Source organism: Nanorana parkeri, unplaced genomic scaffold (assembly GCF_000935625.1).
Source record: "Nanorana parkeri isolate BGI_ZX_2015 unplaced genomic scaffold, ASM93562v1 scaffold7, whole genome shotgun sequence".
NCBI lineage: Eukaryota > Metazoa > Chordata > Amphibia > Anura > Dicroglossidae > Nanorana > Nanorana parkeri.
Window position 1 is genome coordinate 1,216,242 of NW_017306275.1, and position 19,303 is coordinate 1,235,544.

The 19,303-nt window shown below is 41.1% G+C and overlaps 1 protein-coding gene across 1 annotated transcript in view; it reads left to right on the plus strand.

Moving 5' to 3' along the window:
- Positions 1 to 1,848: 1,848 nt before the first annotated feature.
- EMILIN2 (elastin microfibril interfacer 2) overlaps positions 1,849 to 19,303 on the plus strand; it is a 58,576-nt gene continuing 41,121 nt past the window's right edge. The window contains exons 1-3 of the mRNA XM_018553365.1: positions 1,849 to 1,934; positions 2,029 to 2,220; positions 4,559 to 4,681. Of these exons, the coding sequence (XP_018408867.1) occupies positions 1,849 to 1,934; positions 2,029 to 2,220; positions 4,559 to 4,681 (401 nt within the window). The remainder of the gene's footprint in view (positions 1,935 to 2,028; positions 2,221 to 4,558; positions 4,682 to 19,303) is intronic.

Genomic DNA, 19,303 nt, shown 5'->3' on the forward strand with positions numbered 1-19,303 from the left:
ATTCACACCATATCACTAAGACACCGTTTCTGTGCGTTTAGTGCATGCTCTTGCACAACACAATGCAGCACAATCTGGATGTGTTGCCATTTATTCTGATCGGCACCCCAATGCACCTCCTCTCTGTGTGTTGCAGCTCATGGTCATGCAATGGTGTACATTGTGCTGCTGTGCGTTGAGAAAAAAGTAGAGCAAACACTATTAGCCTGTCTTGTAGTGGAGCTTTTTGTTTTTGCTAGGGGTATGGTGTAAAGCACTTTTACTTGCCTGATCCCCACTTCCCGGCAGTCCTCACTCCCCCTCTCCCGTCTGCCCAGGCTTGTAGACTGACGCTCACCGTCCTCAGGTATACTGAAGGGCTTTGGACCCCACATTAGATTTAATGATTTTAGCAGGACTCCAACTGCCAGAGTGGAGGGGAAGGCAGCGGGAGTGCAGGCAGGCCCGGATTTCCCAAAAGGCCACTGAGGCCCGGCGGCAGAGCGCAAAGGGGCGGCAGCGGTGACCTTGTGGGGAAGTTGCGGGCGCCGGTGAAATAAGAAGAAATAATTGAATTAAAAAATGAAAAGTGATAAAAAATAAAGAAACAGTAAAAAAAAAAAATTGAAACTAGCCCCGCCCAAGGCCAGGTTCCACAATACGCCCTGCCATCTGGTTGCCATTCTCAATTGATGGGGAGGGGGGGTTGGCGGCGCGGGGGGGCGTATTGTGGAACCTGGCCCTGGGGCGGCAGGGGGAGTAAATCCGGCCCTGAGTGCAGGTCACGTAAGTAAAAGCGCTTCAGGGCAAATTCACACCAGCACCCACGCTAAACTGCATAGCTGCTAGCGTGCGTCTGCCCCGACAGTGCCGATGTCCGGTTTCTTTTTCTTTGGAGAACTTTACTAAAATTTCACAAGTGAGATTTCTTTAAGTTCTATGGGCTCATTGCAGTGCAATGTGACTATAATGTGTCTCTGCCTACTTTTTTTTTAAGCGCACACCACCAGCACGCAGTGCTGTGAATCAAGCCTTGTCTTGTATTTGGGCTGTGCTGGAAAAGACCGGCCCTCATGCTGGCCATACACCAGTAGAGTTTTGTCCATAACAAATTGTCTTATTATCTGTAAAAAATAAGTCAAGGCAACTGGACTTGCTGTATTTTTCTTGAAGTTGCCTTGACTTATTTTTTACAGATATATTATGACCTGGATGAATGAGAACTTTCACAGACAAATTGTCCTATTGGAATGATTGGAGTTTCTGGAACGAAAAACACATTTGCTATTAGAATTTCGTTTGTTCAAGAAACTCCATTAATTCCAAAATTGAATGTTAAAATCAAATGGAATTTCAAATGACATTCTTGAAGTCTCTGATGGCATTATCGAATGTTCTGATGAGATACCCCATGCGAAAATCTAGCAGTGAATATCCAGTTCATCACAGCTACACTAGACATACAGCAAATGAGCAATTAACCCTTCCAGTGCAGGGCTAGTCCCCCCCCAAAAAAAGAGGCTTTATGGGTTAATATTTTATTGCACAAATGAGAAAACCTTTCCATGGCATCTGCACACTCTCTACACTGACTTTTCTAACAGCAGGCTCCCAGCCATCACTTACTTTGGCTGCAAAAGCAAGCATTAGAAGGGCAGCCGAACAACTTCTTAAACCCATGACTCTGTAAACTAACAAAGGCTTCCAGAGAAAAGTTCCCAAACAAGGGAGGCTGAGATCAGAGTGAGCCCATAGGTCCAGTACAGCCCTACATGGAGAAGGAGCTCATTATCAGGATGGCTGAGCACTAAATCAGCGCAGAGGGGTCCCGGCTACGACTTCCACTAGAAGGCTGCTAATCTCGGAGATATGACGTCATGTGGACCTCAGTGGGAGGAGGAGGTGTGGAAAGGAAGGATGAAGCTCTGCACGGGTCTACAGGGAAAGAAAGGGAGGTTCGCACTTCTCCCCGATCACATCGGTGCTGAGGAATCTGCCTGGGATCGGTGCTGAGGAATCTGGGACCGGCGATCTCCTCCTCCTCTACAGTCATCGGATTCTCCCAGGCTCAGGGCTCGCAGTGTCCCAGGACTCCCGTTGGAAGTTGGAAATGATGTGGCGGTCAGAGAAGGCTGCTGCTGGACCCCGGCTATGGACAGTGTTCTTTATAAGCATCATTGGATGTCTGCTGGTAGAAGGCACCCCCCAGCTCACCTACCACCGTCCTGCACAGAGGGGCAAGTAAGTGTCATTAGGAGGCTTCACTGCTGGCAGTCCGGGGCTACATTGTTCCAAACTACATCCACATGTAGCTTTGGAGGGCGAACCATGCGAGCTGGATATTAGGTGATCAGAGCATTGAGCTGGTTCAGGCTGCAATCACACTGAGCACAATGGGGGGGATTTGTCAAGACTGAAGCACACACAATCTGGAGAAGTTACCCAGGGCCACAAATCAGCTTCTATCATTATTAAAGCTTAACTAAACAAACTAAAGAGAGAAGCTGATTGGTTACTAAGGGCAACTGCTCCAGATTCTGTCTTTTCCTCAATGTATTCCAGGCGTTTTAAGGCTTTTAAAAAGCTTTTAGCATCTGTATTTAAGTGACACTAAACTCAGGAATTACATTTTAAAAATACATTCAAATACCCTGACTATAAACAAACTGTATCTTATTTGTGTATTACTCGGATGTAGATCCTCAAATCATCTCTGAATTCATACTGTCACTGACCTTCCTTCTGGAGGGTGGCTACTTTTGTTCCCCATGGTCCCTGTGTGTGTGTGTGTGTGTGTGTGTGTGTGTGTGTGTGTGTAAAGTAGCCATCACTCCAAGCTTACTCCTGGGATGGACTACAATCTCAATACAAATTAGTAAACTAAACCTGAGATTGTAGTCCATCACAGGGGTGATTTTGGAGTGGTGGATACCCCCATGATGGACTGCAAACTCATGTTTAGTTTAATATTTTGTATTGAGATTGTAGTTCATCACAGGGGTGATTTTGGAGTGGTGGATACCCCCATGATGGACTGCAAACTCATGTTTAGTTTAATATTTTGTATTGAGATTGTAGTTCATCACAGGGGTGATTTTGGAGTGGTGGATACTCCCATGATGGACTACAAGCTCACGTTTAGTTTACTAATTTGTAGTGAAATTGAAATCCATCAATGGAGTGAGCCTGGAGCGATGGCTACTTTACAACACAGGATGAGGATGTCTCCAGCACACCAGGCACGACAAAAACACATGGGTCAGTGCGAAACCATTTAATGATATGCCACTCGGAAAATCGTAGTCATTTCCAGCACCCGTTTAACCTCTTTGGGATTTCCGGTAAGGAGTGCTACAGGACTTGTGACGTTTGTACTTTACAACACACACAGGGACCATGGGGAACAAAAGTAGCCACCCTCCAGAAGGAAGGACAGTGTCAGCACCAATTCAGAGATGATTTGAGTATCTACAGCCGAGTGATACACAATAAGATACATTTTTGTTAATAGCGTACTTTATGGGGCCAGAAATGCCTGCTCAAAAAAAGCTCATTTACTAATTTGAACGTAGGGCAACTGTGTACAAGTGTGAACAGTGACAATTAGAAATAATGCGATTTTGCATGTTAATTGTAGTCAGACACAGCTGAAAATTGCTCAGGTGTGAATGGGGGGATAAGGTTTCATCTTAAGCTGGCCATACACCAGTGAAATGTCATTCGAAAACTTTGATTTTTCAGAATGGTTGTTTTTTTTTTGTTATGGTTATTGGGGGCTATTCAATGTCCGTTGTCCATTGTAGTGATGAGGAAAATTTAAAGGCGCAGATGGAATTTTTTTCCCATTTTCTTATCTGAACCAACAAAATCCTAACCATGAATCTGATTTTCATTTTGGGAAATATCTTGCATATTGTAATGCCCATGTGCTAAGCACAAATGAAACCTGTTTGATACATTTGGGATTCAATTCAGATAGCAGGTCTGGATAACATTTTTAAGGGCTTTAAAACTAAATTAGATGACTCAATGATGGCAAGATTGAATCTTCTGATGAAGGATTTCAAATGAATGTTTGAACAGTGTATGACCAGCTTTATTTTAGTATAGTTGGTAACTGAGGACCGTATGTGTATTGGTGATAGTGGTATCAGCTCAGTCATAAATGCTTTCTTAATGCTCATTACTATCATCATCATTATTACAATAATGTCAGCTGAGTAGCACTTATCTCAACATTATTTCTTCATATTCTCAAACTTTTGTTATTGCATTTGTTTCTTCAAATAACTTAGTATTCACTGTATAAATAGAGGGATCTCTGTGATTCTGTAGCTGTTTACCTATTGTGTTCTTTTGTTTTACAATAAGTGGTTAGAAGTTCTTTTACTGCACCAACTAAAGAGAAACAAAAGATGTGCTGTAATTTTCCTGTAAATTCCAACCTTTGGGCTAGAAAGTAAAGCAGAACAAATAACAGTATGAGCTTATTTTACATATCAGATTGAGTGCTGTTGAATTGTTCTGTTTCTTGTCCTGGGCATTGATTGATCTGCTTCTTGTGATTTTCCTCCTTTAGGAACTGGTGTGCGTACATCGTGAACAAGAATGTCAGCTGCACAGTCATGGAAGGAACTGAGAGTTTTATCCAGCCTCAGTACAAATGTGCCTGGAATCAGATTCACTGTCAGCCAACATTAGCGTAAGTGATATGGAAGTCACTGTATGGAAAATGTGAAGCTTTGTGATCACTGATGGTTTAGAAAACCTTGCTGTAGTATAATACATTGCAAGGGATTCCACATGGAGTGGAGCTGAAGTGTGTAGTTAAAATCTTTGCAGTCATAATTATGTGTTGATTGCTTCAGAGAAAGTTTATTATTCGCCTTTAAGTATGCCCATAGACAGGCAAATATCTTCTTAAAAATAACAGATGGGGAGATATCTACCCATGCATGGGCAAGTTGTTGAAGCACTGGAACATGATGGGGACCATGATGCATTTGTGATTCTATCTGCCTTCCCTCCACATTGCAAAGTGAATAATTGAGCCCACTTGCAGGGATACTTCCAACAAGTTGGAAAATTTCCCTGTGCAATAATGACTGTCCCCATCCTTTGGAGGTGCTAAATATCACCCCATAGAAGATCAGATCTGGTCTGATGAAATTTCGCATGGTGGTGCTCAATATTTGGAGCATCTTTTGATCAGATACCTACTGGTGGCGGAAAATAAACTCTCCTTCTATAAAAGATTCATTTCAGGTGCTTCCTTCAATAATACTTGTCAACAGTAACAGCAGTGCACATGTGGTAATCCTGACCTTTCACTCTTCTGTGTCGCATAGTAAAGGGGTGGGACCTACTCACAGACAGATGTCTCCTTGTGCAGCAATGAGTCAACCAAAACTATAGAATGGAAGGCCTACTAAACATACCATTTCATTTTTATGCAGTTAGGTATGCTTTGTTCTACATAATTGTTGGTAGATCTATTGTAGTTTCAACACTTAGGTTGCAAGGTTTATAGCTAGCTTTAAGAAGAATAGAGAGACGTGACTATCTCAAACCGTTCTCAAAATCCATAGCTTCTCCTGCTTATATCAGCCTGATTATAGTCAGTCGTATTTTGGCAGTAAGCAGACAGATTTCTAAGAGAGCAGTAGAAGGTTTTGGATCTATCATCTGTGGGAATAATCATGATCTCCTCCCTAGGTGTGATGCAATGCAGAGCACTCACAATGAGAATTCTGTTACCTCTCCTCTATAAAAAAAAAGGGACATTTCTGATGGGTTTTGCAGACATTTTCCACAATATTGGTAAATCTTGGTGTGATAATGAGTGCTTCTGACACTTCAAAGACTCATTATTGGCTGTGGTCCACTCATACATGATTGTTTATAGCAAGTGATGTTTTTGAGTTTGTATTGTAACCTGGGGCTGTGCACGACGGTAGTGGTTACACATCTATATACATGTGGAGATCACTGAAGAGTTGTACTCTGAATTAATAATTCTCTGTGGACTTGTTTCATTTTTACATAACTGTTGCTTCCAATACGAACTAGTTGCTGACTAACGAAAAGGAGGAGTGGATTGAAATCTGCTGTGAGCATTGGCATTGAGAGGCAAAGTGGGCCCTAGTGGAATGCTATCTGGGCCAAATAAATTGTTTGAAAGTTGTCATAAAATGCACATTTAAAAAGGTTCTGTTTTTCTGTCCACACCAGTGTCACAAACTGAGGCTCAGACTAGCAGCCCTTTTGCATTAGTCTGCAGACTAAAAGATGATCTTCAGCCTTAATGGGACTTGACTACAGGTTGTTCAACTGACTTCTTTATCCCTGAAATGATTGCCTATGCATGTCATAATGTCGGGGAGGGTGGCAATCAAGGTCACAAGTACTATGCTACCAGCAACTGTTAAGTTACTACATCCCAGCTTCTTAGATTCTTCTGAATTGTGCCTTGGCCGTAAACACTTATCCTCTGTAACCTTTGCTACCATCATGGTGATAGTCTAGTGCAGTGATGGCGAACCTTGGCACTCCAGCTGTTTTGGAACTACAAGTCCCATGAGACATTGCAAGGCTCTGACAGCCACAGACATAACTCCCAGAGGCAGATGCATGTTGGGATATGTAGTTTTGGCACAGCTGGAGTGCCAAGGTTCGCCACCACTGGTCTAGTGAGTCAGACAGGGTTCTTCAGGAAAAATGGGCCTAAGCACACAAATTTCTTCAGAAGTGTAGGGTCTTCAATAAAGCAGGGTGCTTGTTAGCAATTATCATAATGAAGGTGAAGGCAAGTAACAGAGGCGGGATAGTAAACGTGTGTGTGCTCAGATTATGCTGTTTAGTCAACTGACTCATGAATGGTATTGAGAAAGGGCTTGTTGTTTTTATACCAGCATATTGAATAATGGATATTATTTGTAGATTATAGATTGAAGCTACCTTTTCCTTACCATTAATATGGAGGCACTATCATTTCTGTGGGTTACAGATAAAGTATATTGCCACCACCATTTTTTTATTTTAGTTTCCTATAAGGGATGTCATGCTCAGGACTTTGAATTAGAGAATACATATTACATTCTGTCCATTTTCAATCCCTTTGTTTCCAAAATGCATAAAGAAAATGTGAGCATGATGGGACAGTCTGGCAAGGGCTGATTACATCTTCTGTTTGAACCAAGCAGTGTAGGGATAGCCAGCCAACTATGCATTAACCTACATTCATGCACATTCAAATTCAGTTTCATGTTAATTGGATGACATTGTTACTATTCAGTAGGATTAGCAAGCAGTTCAACAACCAAAATCTTAATTTCTAAGTAGACATGAACTTAATGGAATGACTACATTTAATGAACAGCAACTAAGCCATGTGATCGATCGATGCATGGCAGAATTACAGTCACTGACTATTTTTGTCCATGTCTATATGCTTTTTGTTACAAAGGTTTACATAACTATTTCCAGCTGGTGAAAATTAAAGCCATACAGCATTACTAGATATGATGTTATACATTGTAAGCTTTCCATAAATTTTATGATGATCACCAGGAAATGACATAATGGGTTCTGTATTGACCGTATTTATTTTTTATGAATAGGTTTTTTGGGGGAATTTATAGATTTGTCTTACAAGCTGCCTGGTTTACAAAATGCGAACTGGCATCCAACCAAATTCAAACTTTTCTTTTTTTAATAGCTTTTTAAAAGAGAAGTTGGGAATCTGACTGGCTGTTGTGGGGTGGTACGGAGAGTTCTTTTGGGAGTAACATTGATTAATTAGGACTTTTTCTGATGTGTGTGTATGTGTATGTGTATGTATGTATGTATGTATGTTTGTATATATGTGTGTATATATATATATATATATATATATATATATGTGTGTGTGTGTATGCTGCTGGAACGCAGAGCAGTTGCACACTAAACTTCCCCCTTCATTCTGGGGCGTGGGGAAATGCGAACACAAAAAATAGAGCATGCAGCATTTTTTTTTGCATTCGCAGTGGAGCGGAACGCAGATAATGATTTGCTACACGTCTGATCTCGCTGCGTGTGTGGGGGGGCGTGGCTGTGGTGCCATTGACTTTAATGCACCGCCGTGCCCCCTCCCGCCCTAGAAAGAAGGGGAAAGTTTAGTGAGCGATTGCTGTGCGTTCCAGCAGCTACCGCTCTGGAAAGCACCGCAGTTGGTGTGAACAAGCCCTCAGTCCTGTATCCAATGCTTGCTAGGACAAATATAGAGTGTGGATCCCCTCAGCAGAAACACAAACGGCATTAAAAAAAATTGACAGGCTAACCCTTCACTACTCTATCCTAAGTTTAAAAATGTTTTGGCTTTTAAAAAAATTGGAATCTGCAAAAAGAGCATACACCAATAATAAGATGAACTCCAGGAAAACATTTTTTTTGGGGGGCGGGGGTGACAGCACAAGTCATAAGTTACTTCTAATGATGATTATCTAATGCTTGGATGGCTGATGGTTACTGTACAAACCCTATCTTCATAAATGCCAGATATTACCGCGCTCTTCCGGTGCTTTGACTGAGAATTTTGGCTCTCATATAGGCAAAGGGATGGGAGAGGATGTCAGGATCTCCCCTCGTTCATTCACTGAATGCCATGCACTCTATGGAAAGAATGCAAGGCTTTTTGTGAATGGACAGGGGAAGAGGAGGGGCAACTACACAACTTGGTTCCTGTACTGTATGAGAGCTGGAACTCTCAGTTGCAGCACCGGAAGAAGAGCTCTGTGAATAATATCCGGCATCAGTAAAGATGATATAGGATTTGTACAGAAACAAGCAGAGATCCATCAATACATTCTTAACATTAAAGGAGAACTATGGGGTCAATGTTTTTCCCCATAGTTCTCCTTAGGGTAACGGGAGGACACAAACTAGCGTCCTCCCGTTACCCTAAGCTCTGAGACGACGCACCTGGAGCGGATCCCGACTCAGAAGACGGGATCCGCCCAGCTGCATGAGTGACAGCTGGCTCTGCCTATCTAGAGGCAGAGCCAGCTGTACCCGCCCCCTCCCCCGTCCGTTCCGCCAGTCAGCGCTGGCAGATCAGAGCGGGGAGAGGGGAATCCAGCCCCTCCCCCTGTCACGGCAGAGAGCCGTGACAGGATCAAGAGGTGAGGGAACCCGGTATGTGTTCCCTCACTTCCCGATCTACTGAGCCGACCTGTGACAGTCTCATTGTCACAGGTCGGCTTAGAACTATGAGGTGAGTGGAAATCACTCATCTCATAGTTCTCCTTTAAATGTAACTTATATGAATTGTGCCGTTCCCAAAGAAAAAATATCCTGGAATTCAGCTTTAAAGACTGATCTCTGGAATAAGAAAAAACTGTCTCAATACAAGAAGTGTGTATTCAGAGGCGGCTCTCTAATTAGGCGAGTTAGGCGGTCGCCTAAGGCCTCGCGCTTACGAGGGCCTCGCGGCCGCCTAACTCACCAAAGAGCGCACACCATTCACACTATTGAAGGATCACGGAAAAGAAAACAGAGGGGGCGCCTTTCCTGGTGCAGATCAACTTTATTTTCAATAGTCAAAGATAAACCGAAAGATACTCACAGACATAGATAAAAGACAGCCATACAATGTGAGCTGACAGCAGATGGACATCCACTGAGGGGATCCAGTGTGCAAATGACGTTGACGCGTTTCCGGGGCACGCCCCCTTCGTCAACCAGGGTTGAGAAAAAGGGGGGAATCTGATGTGAAAAAAGACTCCAAATCCTGTCCCCCTTAAAATTCATGCCAGGTCCCTGCCTAGAATAAGGCTCTGGTACTGATTTTTGGGGGAAGCGCATATCTTTTTTTTTTTTTCTTTTACATTTATACCTTTTTTACCTGTGTCCCTTTTTTTTTTTTTTAGACTGGGATGCCTTTTAGATTTTGCATACTTTTAAAAGGTGCCATGATTGAAAAAAGGATGATAAATACTGGTAAAGCACATGGCTGAATGCTGAAACAAGAATTCTTTATTACATAAAGGAAAACACAGTCTTATCCCACGCCCTTACATAGACACCATTGACTATTTAAAATGTAAATGAGCATCCATTGTTCCAAATAGCAGATGGCAATGTCTACTGGGGCACTGATGATGGAAATAATATGGACACAATGCTTTAATATTCCTTTATTGGTGTGTCTACACATATTATTTTGATGAGAAGTATGTGAAGTATAGGGGATTTGTATGTTAACTAACCATAGAACAAAGGGGGAATGGTCAAGATTGTTACATTACATTGTTAGCATTAATCATTTTAAAGTGACTCTAAACTCAGGAGTTAAAGCTTAAAAATACCATAGTAACAAAAATGCATCTTAATTGTTATGTATCACTCAGCTGTAGATTCTCAAATCATCTTTTAATTTTTGCTGACACTGTCCTTCCTGGCTACTTTTGTTACCTGTGTGTGTTGTAAAGTAGCCACCACTCCAAGATCACTCCTGTGATGGACTACAATCTCACATTTTAGTTTACTAAATTGTATTGAAATCATAGTCTATTATGAGAGCAAGCTTGGAGCGATGGGTACCGTACCACACATTCAGGGAATGTGGGGAACAAAAGTAGCCACCCTCCAGAAGGAAGAACAGTGTCAGTGCCAATTCAGAGATTATTTGAAGATCTACACGCAAATAAGATGCATGTTTGTCAATAGTTAAGGTACTTGAATATATTTTTAAGATTTAACTCCTGGATTTACTGTCACTTTAAATCTGCCATGTTTAAACTAGAACTATGGCCCAACCGTTTTTGGCCATAGTTCTCTTAAGGATCACAGGAGGACATATGCTTTGTCCTCCTGTGAACCAAAACTCAGCATATAGCAGGCTATTTCACACTATATGCTGACATCGCAGAGCCGCTTTGCACCAGACAAAATATTGCCGGGATTCACCCCACTGGTTGATTGAAAGCTGGCTCTGGGATCCCTGCGGGGAGTGGTGGCTGACGGTCACTACTCTCTGCAGGTAGAAGATCAGGAACTAAGCGGTCAGCGGTATGTGATCACTAATTTGCCGATCTATAGAACCGACGTGTTACAGCTGCAGTGTCACACATCGGCTCTAATCATGGGAAAGAGTGTATTTCACTCTCCCCATAATTCTTCTTTAACATATTTATTGAGTAAACAAACACATGAACACACACTCACCATATAAACTTTTTATGTGGACTTCATTTCAATGAAATCACTTATAATGAAAGTCTGAAAGTGCTGAGTTTTTCACTGATGGGAAAAAGTAACATGTCTCACCATGTTTTAGTGTCCAGATCATTGTTAAAATGTATACATACACCCACTCTGGAAGCAGCCATGTTAAATAATTTTCTTCAATGTGCAGGCACAAAGCAGTTTGCAGCATCTAACTAATAGATTGCTCTTTCCACTGCTGATTACTTAGTAATGGAAATATGAAATCATAAAGGTAAAAATGATTCCACATTGTATCCGCCTGCTCCATAAAGATTGGCACAACGTTGGCAAAATTGAATGTCTACTGCTTACTAAACACTTTACTAGCGCTTTCCATAGCTTTACAAGATTTGCAAAGATACTGCACAGGCTGTACCCTAGGGTTGCAAAATCATTGAGGCAGCAGACTGCTCCTTGTTATCTAAAGTTGGCAAATACTCACAGTACAGCATTGTGGAATACTGGGGAAATGGCAGGGTGTGTTGGGTGCAGGCAGTGTAATCCATTCTCTTCCAGAAGCCCAGCCCAACTTTCACTTCTTGCTGAGTGCTCTGCGTCACATTACAGCTTGTATTGTTGTTTGATAGGACAGTATTTTATATGTGATTGTTAGGGCGACACACACTGGCAGGTAACACACACACACAATATTTAATGCCCAGGACTTGGATTTGATTTAAAATAATTATATATTTTAGATCACAAAGGGAAATCTGTGACTGTTGGCAGAGTTTTAGGCCATGGCCGAAGGGCATCATAGGTTTATGAATTAAAATCTACCCAATTTTATACTGATCCAATGCTAAGCAAAACATAAGCTGCCATATAGTGTGTTACCCTCTGTAAGGGGCCATGGAACCACTTTGAAATTCCCAGATTTTCCGGATATGTGGCAATTAGGCATACTCCACCCTTCCACAGTAGTCTGTATCTGAACATCCTATCGCCAGGCCTGAGCAATGTCGCATGGGAGGCGTGTGTATGCAGATGTAGACTTTAACAATGTTGACATTTTGCATAGGAACTTTTGAGGCTTTCACCTGTGCTATGCATAAGGGACAGACTATCTACAGGTACTCTCTGGAACATTATGCTTTGTATCCATGTGTGTGTATAGGAGAGAGTTATATTGCAGCTATACTCATAGCACAGGTTCACTATAATGACCGATGTTGTGTAAATCATGATGATCCATTCATCATAATAAAATCTAATGCAATCATTTATAAGGATGAGGAAGCTTCAGGTGGGCAGATGGGACACTGAGCTTGCTGACTGCACTTTCATAAATAGGTCATTGTCAAATCTGTGGCAGCCTTCTTACAAGACTGCAGAGCATTTAGTCACTTTCTGGTAGGCTAGAGGGCTGACTCCCACCTCCATGCTGGGGTGTCATTAAAATTGGCAGCCCTGCTGGACCTTAGGAAAGTGTTGGAGTTGGGAAGCGGCTGTAGGAAGTAGGAAGCTTTGAATTTTGCAGATTAAGCGGCTGCATGTCTCAGGTCCCAGGGCAAACTTGAAGAGGGCACAAAGCAGACATGTGCCGACTGAAGTATAGGTGCTGCCATTGCTGACTCTCCATCTGAAAATGCTAATTGCCTGACTATAATGTTGATTCTGTGGCTCAGCTCATTGTGCTACTGACCCAGAACAAATATGCACATCTGGATATAATATTTACTTTGTGTTATCTCCTGACGGCTGTACTTTACAGTAAGCTGAATGGACTTTGTAACTTTAGCACCTTTTGCCATGTGTCTTGCTGCATGGTGTTGCTCTTTGAGACCTGTATAATCTTAATAAAATATTCTGAAACCTTTTAGTGCATTAATAAAAAAAAATCAGAGCTTATTATTTCATATTAAAATGTAAGTTTGTCAAATAAACACTTTTATTTGAAACTGGTTTTAGATTAGCCAAACGTTTTGTTTAATAAATGTCTATTTAAGGAGATTGTGTCTTCAGCCAATTTCCTCTCTTCTGCAATAAAATAAGAACGCAGGGTGTTGTTGATGATCCTGCAGTTGTCCTGGTAACCCAACATCTGTCAAGGCCCATATGAGGAGGCGGAGATACAGTTGCTTATCCTAATCTTGCACTTTTTTTTCCATATTACTTAGACAGATGTAGCATTGTTTTAAAAACTACAAATAACACACTAATCTACCATATGCATCTGTTTGCTAAGCATTGTAAAAACGGAATTAGCTGATGTAAAGTCAATGTTTTATTGTGCGGATGAGGCACAGCATCCACCAGAGCAGCACTTATGGTAACCCGGAGCCTAGAAGAGAAAGGTTATGCCAGTCTTAAAATGAATAGAGAGTGCAAAGGCCACAGGCCTCGGACTTCTGTTTAACATCTAGGCATAGCTGTAGTGCTTCACAGGCTGCACCTACGAGATTACTGCCAGGCTGGCCTGCTATCCATATGTGCTTTGTAAGAAGAATGTGTGGATCGCATGTTTCAAGGAGGTTTAGCTCAGTAGGTAAATACAATTGGCCCTGGAACCCTAGAGTGGAGGTTGGAAGCAAATTATTTTCTGGTTGGCAGCTGAGAAAGGAACATTTGCTATCGGGGGGCCCAACACAACCTTGTTCTTTTCCTAATCTAGAGTAAGTCTGTCATTCTTATGAGACTAAAATGCATAAAAGCAGTCACCATACACACCCCATCTTTCTGGGATGAGAAAGAGGCACACCTTCCAGTACAATGTATTTTTAGCTAATGGACCCACTCCAGCCATGCCCCCATTTACGCACACCATTAAGAATTTAGATGCGAAAAATGATTGGTTAAACCCAGAATAGTTTTTCTCTCCAAGTTACATTTCCTTTTATACTGGCTTTTTGAAATGGCAAGCAAGATTATTAAGCGATAGGATTAATTTTTTTAGTGAATAATAACACTTTTGGTAGAATTAAACCATCAGGGTTTTATTTAATTTATTAGTTTGCATATATCTACTGCTAGCAAGCGGTAGATATATGCAAAAACATAAAAGAAAGTTACCAAATAGGTAAAAACTTACTCCGCCGCTCGCTCCCATCTGAAGATTCTTGAGCGCCTGTGTAGGATGATGGGGCGTGCGCATGCGTAGTAGAGATCTTTGGCCAGGAGTAGAGGAGAGACACAGTGTAAGTCAATCCACGCAGCCGGCAGTGTGCACGCGGACAGACACTGTGGGACACAGAAGAAACAGCAGTCACTGCTGGATAGAGACCGCCACCAGCACTGGAGGGACTTTAATGTCACTTTTCATAGATATCTATACAACAGACCAAAACATTCAGCATACATGCGCTTTTTCAATCACTCTAAGGTCAGACTAATTTTTTTTTTTAAAGAGAACCTGTCAACAACTTGAAAAATGCAAGTAAAGGTAAATCAAGTACTTTAAATGCTAACTTGCTACATTTTTACTTTCATCAATTCTTTGCTTTGCTATCCAATATGCCTTTAAACTTGCTAGGAAATGTAACCTCTCACAAAAGAATCGATTCCCTAGGGTACCTCTTCTGGGAGTGTCTCATTACTGTCTGTGCTGGCAGCTCCTCCACCCTTCCCCTCTGCACCTTACTGACATCACATCCAAGATGGTAGCACCTAACAGCAGGCTCAGGGCTTTTGGATGTCTACACAAATTAGGTTTTGCAAGTAAATAGCATGCATAGAATTGTTAATTAAATATACTCATAATAAATTATAGTAAAGTGGATACAATTTATTTTGTAAAATATAGTCTTTAAAATACTATACTATTAAGACTACATATATACATCCCATTTCCTCCAATTGATTGAGTATATGGGATTACATAAACCTAAACATCCTCATTTTGGTACACCACCTCTATAACAATATATTTTTTGTTTTCCTCCAAATATTAACAAAAATGTAATATTTTCCATTTTCTATGTACTTCCCCTACTGGAAACTGTGTGCTCTGGGCATTGCATCTGATTAAGAAACTACTGTCAAGGCAGTGTGTGTTGTTTACTGGCTTAATTTTTTTAAATATACATGAACAGAAATCCAAGTCTTCAATATACAAAGATCTATTGTCTGTATCGCGTCTATTTTCCATTACTTGTCCTTTTACATATTCACTAAGTATTTTCAACCAGCATGTTTTTAGTGTTATATAACTGCCTTTTTTGTTTTTTTGGATCCTTCTTTAGATCCTAGCCCAGAATGTTGTATGTGTTGGCATTTGATGCACCTACATTTGGAGTATGTTGGGTAAAATTTGGCCACTGACTCCATGTTGGAAGGTTCAGGATTTGACCCTGATTTAGCAAGTTATAAGGAGCTGTCATCTCAAACTGCTAGTTGATTTGTATTTCCAAATTGAATTGAAATCCACTCAAATGTGTTGTATGTAACGTGATTACTAGATTATACATGCCTATCCATAGTTTATGGTTTATATTTGAAATTAAGGTTTATGGGCTTGCACCTAATACTAGAACTAGGTACTGTACTGTCTTCTCTGCCAACATCTTGGAATGTTTATTCTACCAGTTTTACACTTAAGCATTAATTAACTGAAGTATTTCCAGCAATAACTTTACCTTTACTCGTCAGGCAAATTAAGTAAATGAGACCTTTGGTATATGTGGTATTTAACATGTTACTTTTTTTTTTTTTTTTTTCTCTCCACCAAATTAATGAAACTATAATAGCCATTTATGTTTTGTATTAAGCATTTGACTTAGCATTTGTTGGCTTTAATTGTGCTTCCCTCAAATAGTTTTTAATTTTTTTTTAAATATCTAAAGCTTCCTTTTAGATATACGAGTTTCATAAAGTATTACTTTTTAAAGTGGAAACATGACTTAGTAGTTCAGTAACTTCAAAGCCCATTGAATAACTGTTTTCCTTACTGGCAATAACAAATTACTGCCAGTGTTCTCAGATTTCTTGTCTACCTAAGGCCCCGCTGTGTTTATAATGCGTTTTCACAATCTAATGGCGAAGCTGTCACATTTATTGTTACTGAAGTTCCTTTTATGTTGAGTGGATGGAAGGTTTGTTGTGGAATACATTTTCTGCCTGGGTTTCTTTACATCTCAAACCTGAAGAATATGTAATATCATGATGTGATCACTACAGTAAAAAAATAAAAATTGAGGTGTTGTAAGGGCGTTCAATGCTTTTCAAGATGGTGTCATACTGTAATTCTTGAATAAAAATAAAATGTAGCAGATATTAATAAAACACTACCAGGAAATGTGCACTAAAAAAGTTTGAGTAGGAATAGGTGACTTGCGTACATAAATAAGACTGACTTCTGCACCTCAGTTATATTGAACCTTCTTCCTAAGTTCATATGCACTTGCAGGTTCCATTGTTCTCCACCAGTCTCTAGAAGTAAAATAATAATAATTTGTGTCTTCGCTCACAACCATTACTACACTAACGGGAATGGATCTTTTAAATGAATATGCAGAAAGTATATTTTTATGTAAATAAACATTAAGCCTAAATCTACTTTTTTTTTATTAGGTAGTCCACCAATTGTAAAAATTGGGAGACAGTGCTGTCTGGCACAGTCTCCCACAGTCTCCCACAGAATCCACCACTTTGTGATTCTGCAAGGGTCCTCTACTGGGTTCAGTGATGCACAGCATCATTCACTCCAATTCCTGTGAGCAGGACATCATGGACTCGCCTCATAAGGGGGATCACAACAGTGCTCTGCTCTCATGGTATAGTGATGCAGGAAACACCACTGATGTAATCACATCTGTGACACTCCCTGCATGATTAAGGACCACCTAAGGTTGAGAAGAGTACAAGAACAGTGTTGCATGCATAAAGCAGACAAGATGAGCCCTTAATGCACTATAGCAGCGAAGTACTGGTTCAGCCATACTTGGCTATGACATGAAGGAGATTGGCCTGGCCACATACAGGAAGTCAAATTCACATACGTGCCCATTAGTGTTTTAAAGGTGTGGGTAAAGCAGAAAAATATTGTTTTCTAAAATGATAGTAAAATTATAATGAAGCGAACTCCAGGCAGGTATAAAACATCAATTATTGTGGTAGCATTTGAAAAGGTAATGTTTATTGCAACTAGTACATGTAACCTTCTGTAATCCTCTGCACAGCAGTACTCAGACTGTGAGATGGATTGGCAGCACTTTAAGCCAATATGAACATGCTGATGTGCACATGTAAGCTGTTTTTCGACAAATGTTCTTGACAAAGTTGAGCTGCTGCTGCAATGGAGGTCAAAAGATCTGTCTGTGCAGTCTGTTGTATAGGTGGATCACAAAACTACTACACTGAATTAAAAATTGATTGGAGGCTAAAATGGTTCCCATGTATGTGGTCTAACTGTGTATTTAGCCTGTTGCCTGGAGTCCAGGTAGATAGGTAGTTCGTAAAAGTGCTGAGTAGAGTTTTTCTGCTGGACTATATTGCCAAAAGTATTGGGAAACCCCTCCAAATTATTGGATTCAGGTGTTCCAATCACCTCCATGGCCACAGGTGTATAAAATCAAGCACCTAGGCATGCAAACTGCTTCTACAAACATTTGTGAAAGAATGGGTCGCTCTCAGGAGCTCAGTGAATTCAAGCGTGGCACAGTGATAGGTTGCCGCCTGTGCAATAAGTCAATAAGCCCATCTGTGAAATTTCCTTGCTACTAAATATTCCACGGTCAACTGTTAGGGGTATTATAACAAAGTGGAAGCAACTGGGAACAACAGCAACTCAGCCACGAAGTGGTAGGCCACGTAAAACGACAGAGCGGGGTCAGCGCATGCTGAAGTGCACAGTGCGCAGAAGTCGCCAACTGTCTGCAGAATCAATACCTACAGACCTCCAAACTTCGTGTGGCCTTCAGATTGGCACAACAACAGTGCGTAGAGAGCTTCATGGAATGAGTTTCCATGGCTGAGTAGCTGCATCTAAGCCTTACATCACCAAGTGCAATGCAAAGCGTTAGATGCAGTGGTGTAAAGCACGCTGCCACTGGACTCTAGTGAAGTGGAGACGTGTTCTCTGGGGGGACGAATCACTCTTCTCTGTCTGGTAATCCGATGGACGTGTCTGGGTTTGGCGGTTGCCAAGAGAACGGTACTTGGCTGACTGCATTGTGCCAAGTGTAAAGTTTGGTGGGGGGGATTTCGGTGTGCGGTGGTTTTTCAGGGGTTCGGACTTGGCCCCTTTGTTCCAGTAAAGGGAACTCTTAAGGCATCAGCATACCAAGACATTTTGGACAATTTAATGCTCCCAACTTTGTGGGAACAGTTTGGGAATGGCCCCTTTCCAACATGACTGTGCACCAGTGCACAAAGCAAAGTCCATAAAGACATGGATGAGCGAGTTTGTGGTGGAGGAACTTGACTGGCCTGCACAGAGTCCTAACCTCAACCCGATAGGGGAGGAATTAGACCGGAGACTGTGATCCAGGCCTTCTCGTACAACATCATATTCAATATGTGCATATTCAAAAGCTGACAAGTTTGCTTCAGGAATTGCAAAATGGTTTTGTGCTCAATGGTGCTTGTGTATGGGGCCTGAATTAGTGTATTTGATGGTGGGATGTGGTGTCAGGGAATAAAGTGATATGGAAAGCAGCAGGTTCTTAATGGCCCTTTACTTTCTCTGCAATACAAGTCTATATGAGCACACTTGTGATGAGGGTTGTGCCTGTTAAATTAGCTCTCACACATAATAACCTTCATAGGGAGCAGGCCTGTAAAGAGTTAAAGTTGCAAGACTTCACTTGGGCTTTAATGTAATATATAAAATGTTTTTTTGGGGTCCACCTGTATAATATTTTCAGTTTTGGTGAAATTCCAAGCTCCCTCCAAAAAATGCTAATTGTGTATAAAGTAAAAACTAAATTGGTCTACGGTACAATTTATCTGAAATGGAAATTATGATACAATCTTAGTAACGTAACCTCAGTCATCTCTCACTATTTTTCTGTACTGTTTTACTTTCCGAGTGATGACTGTGAATTCCTGTGGTGACAGTCTCCCAGTAGACATTCTCACAATTACATAGTAGTGGTTTGTGAACCTGATACAGTGATATAGTATCGCAGCTTAGCAACCATTT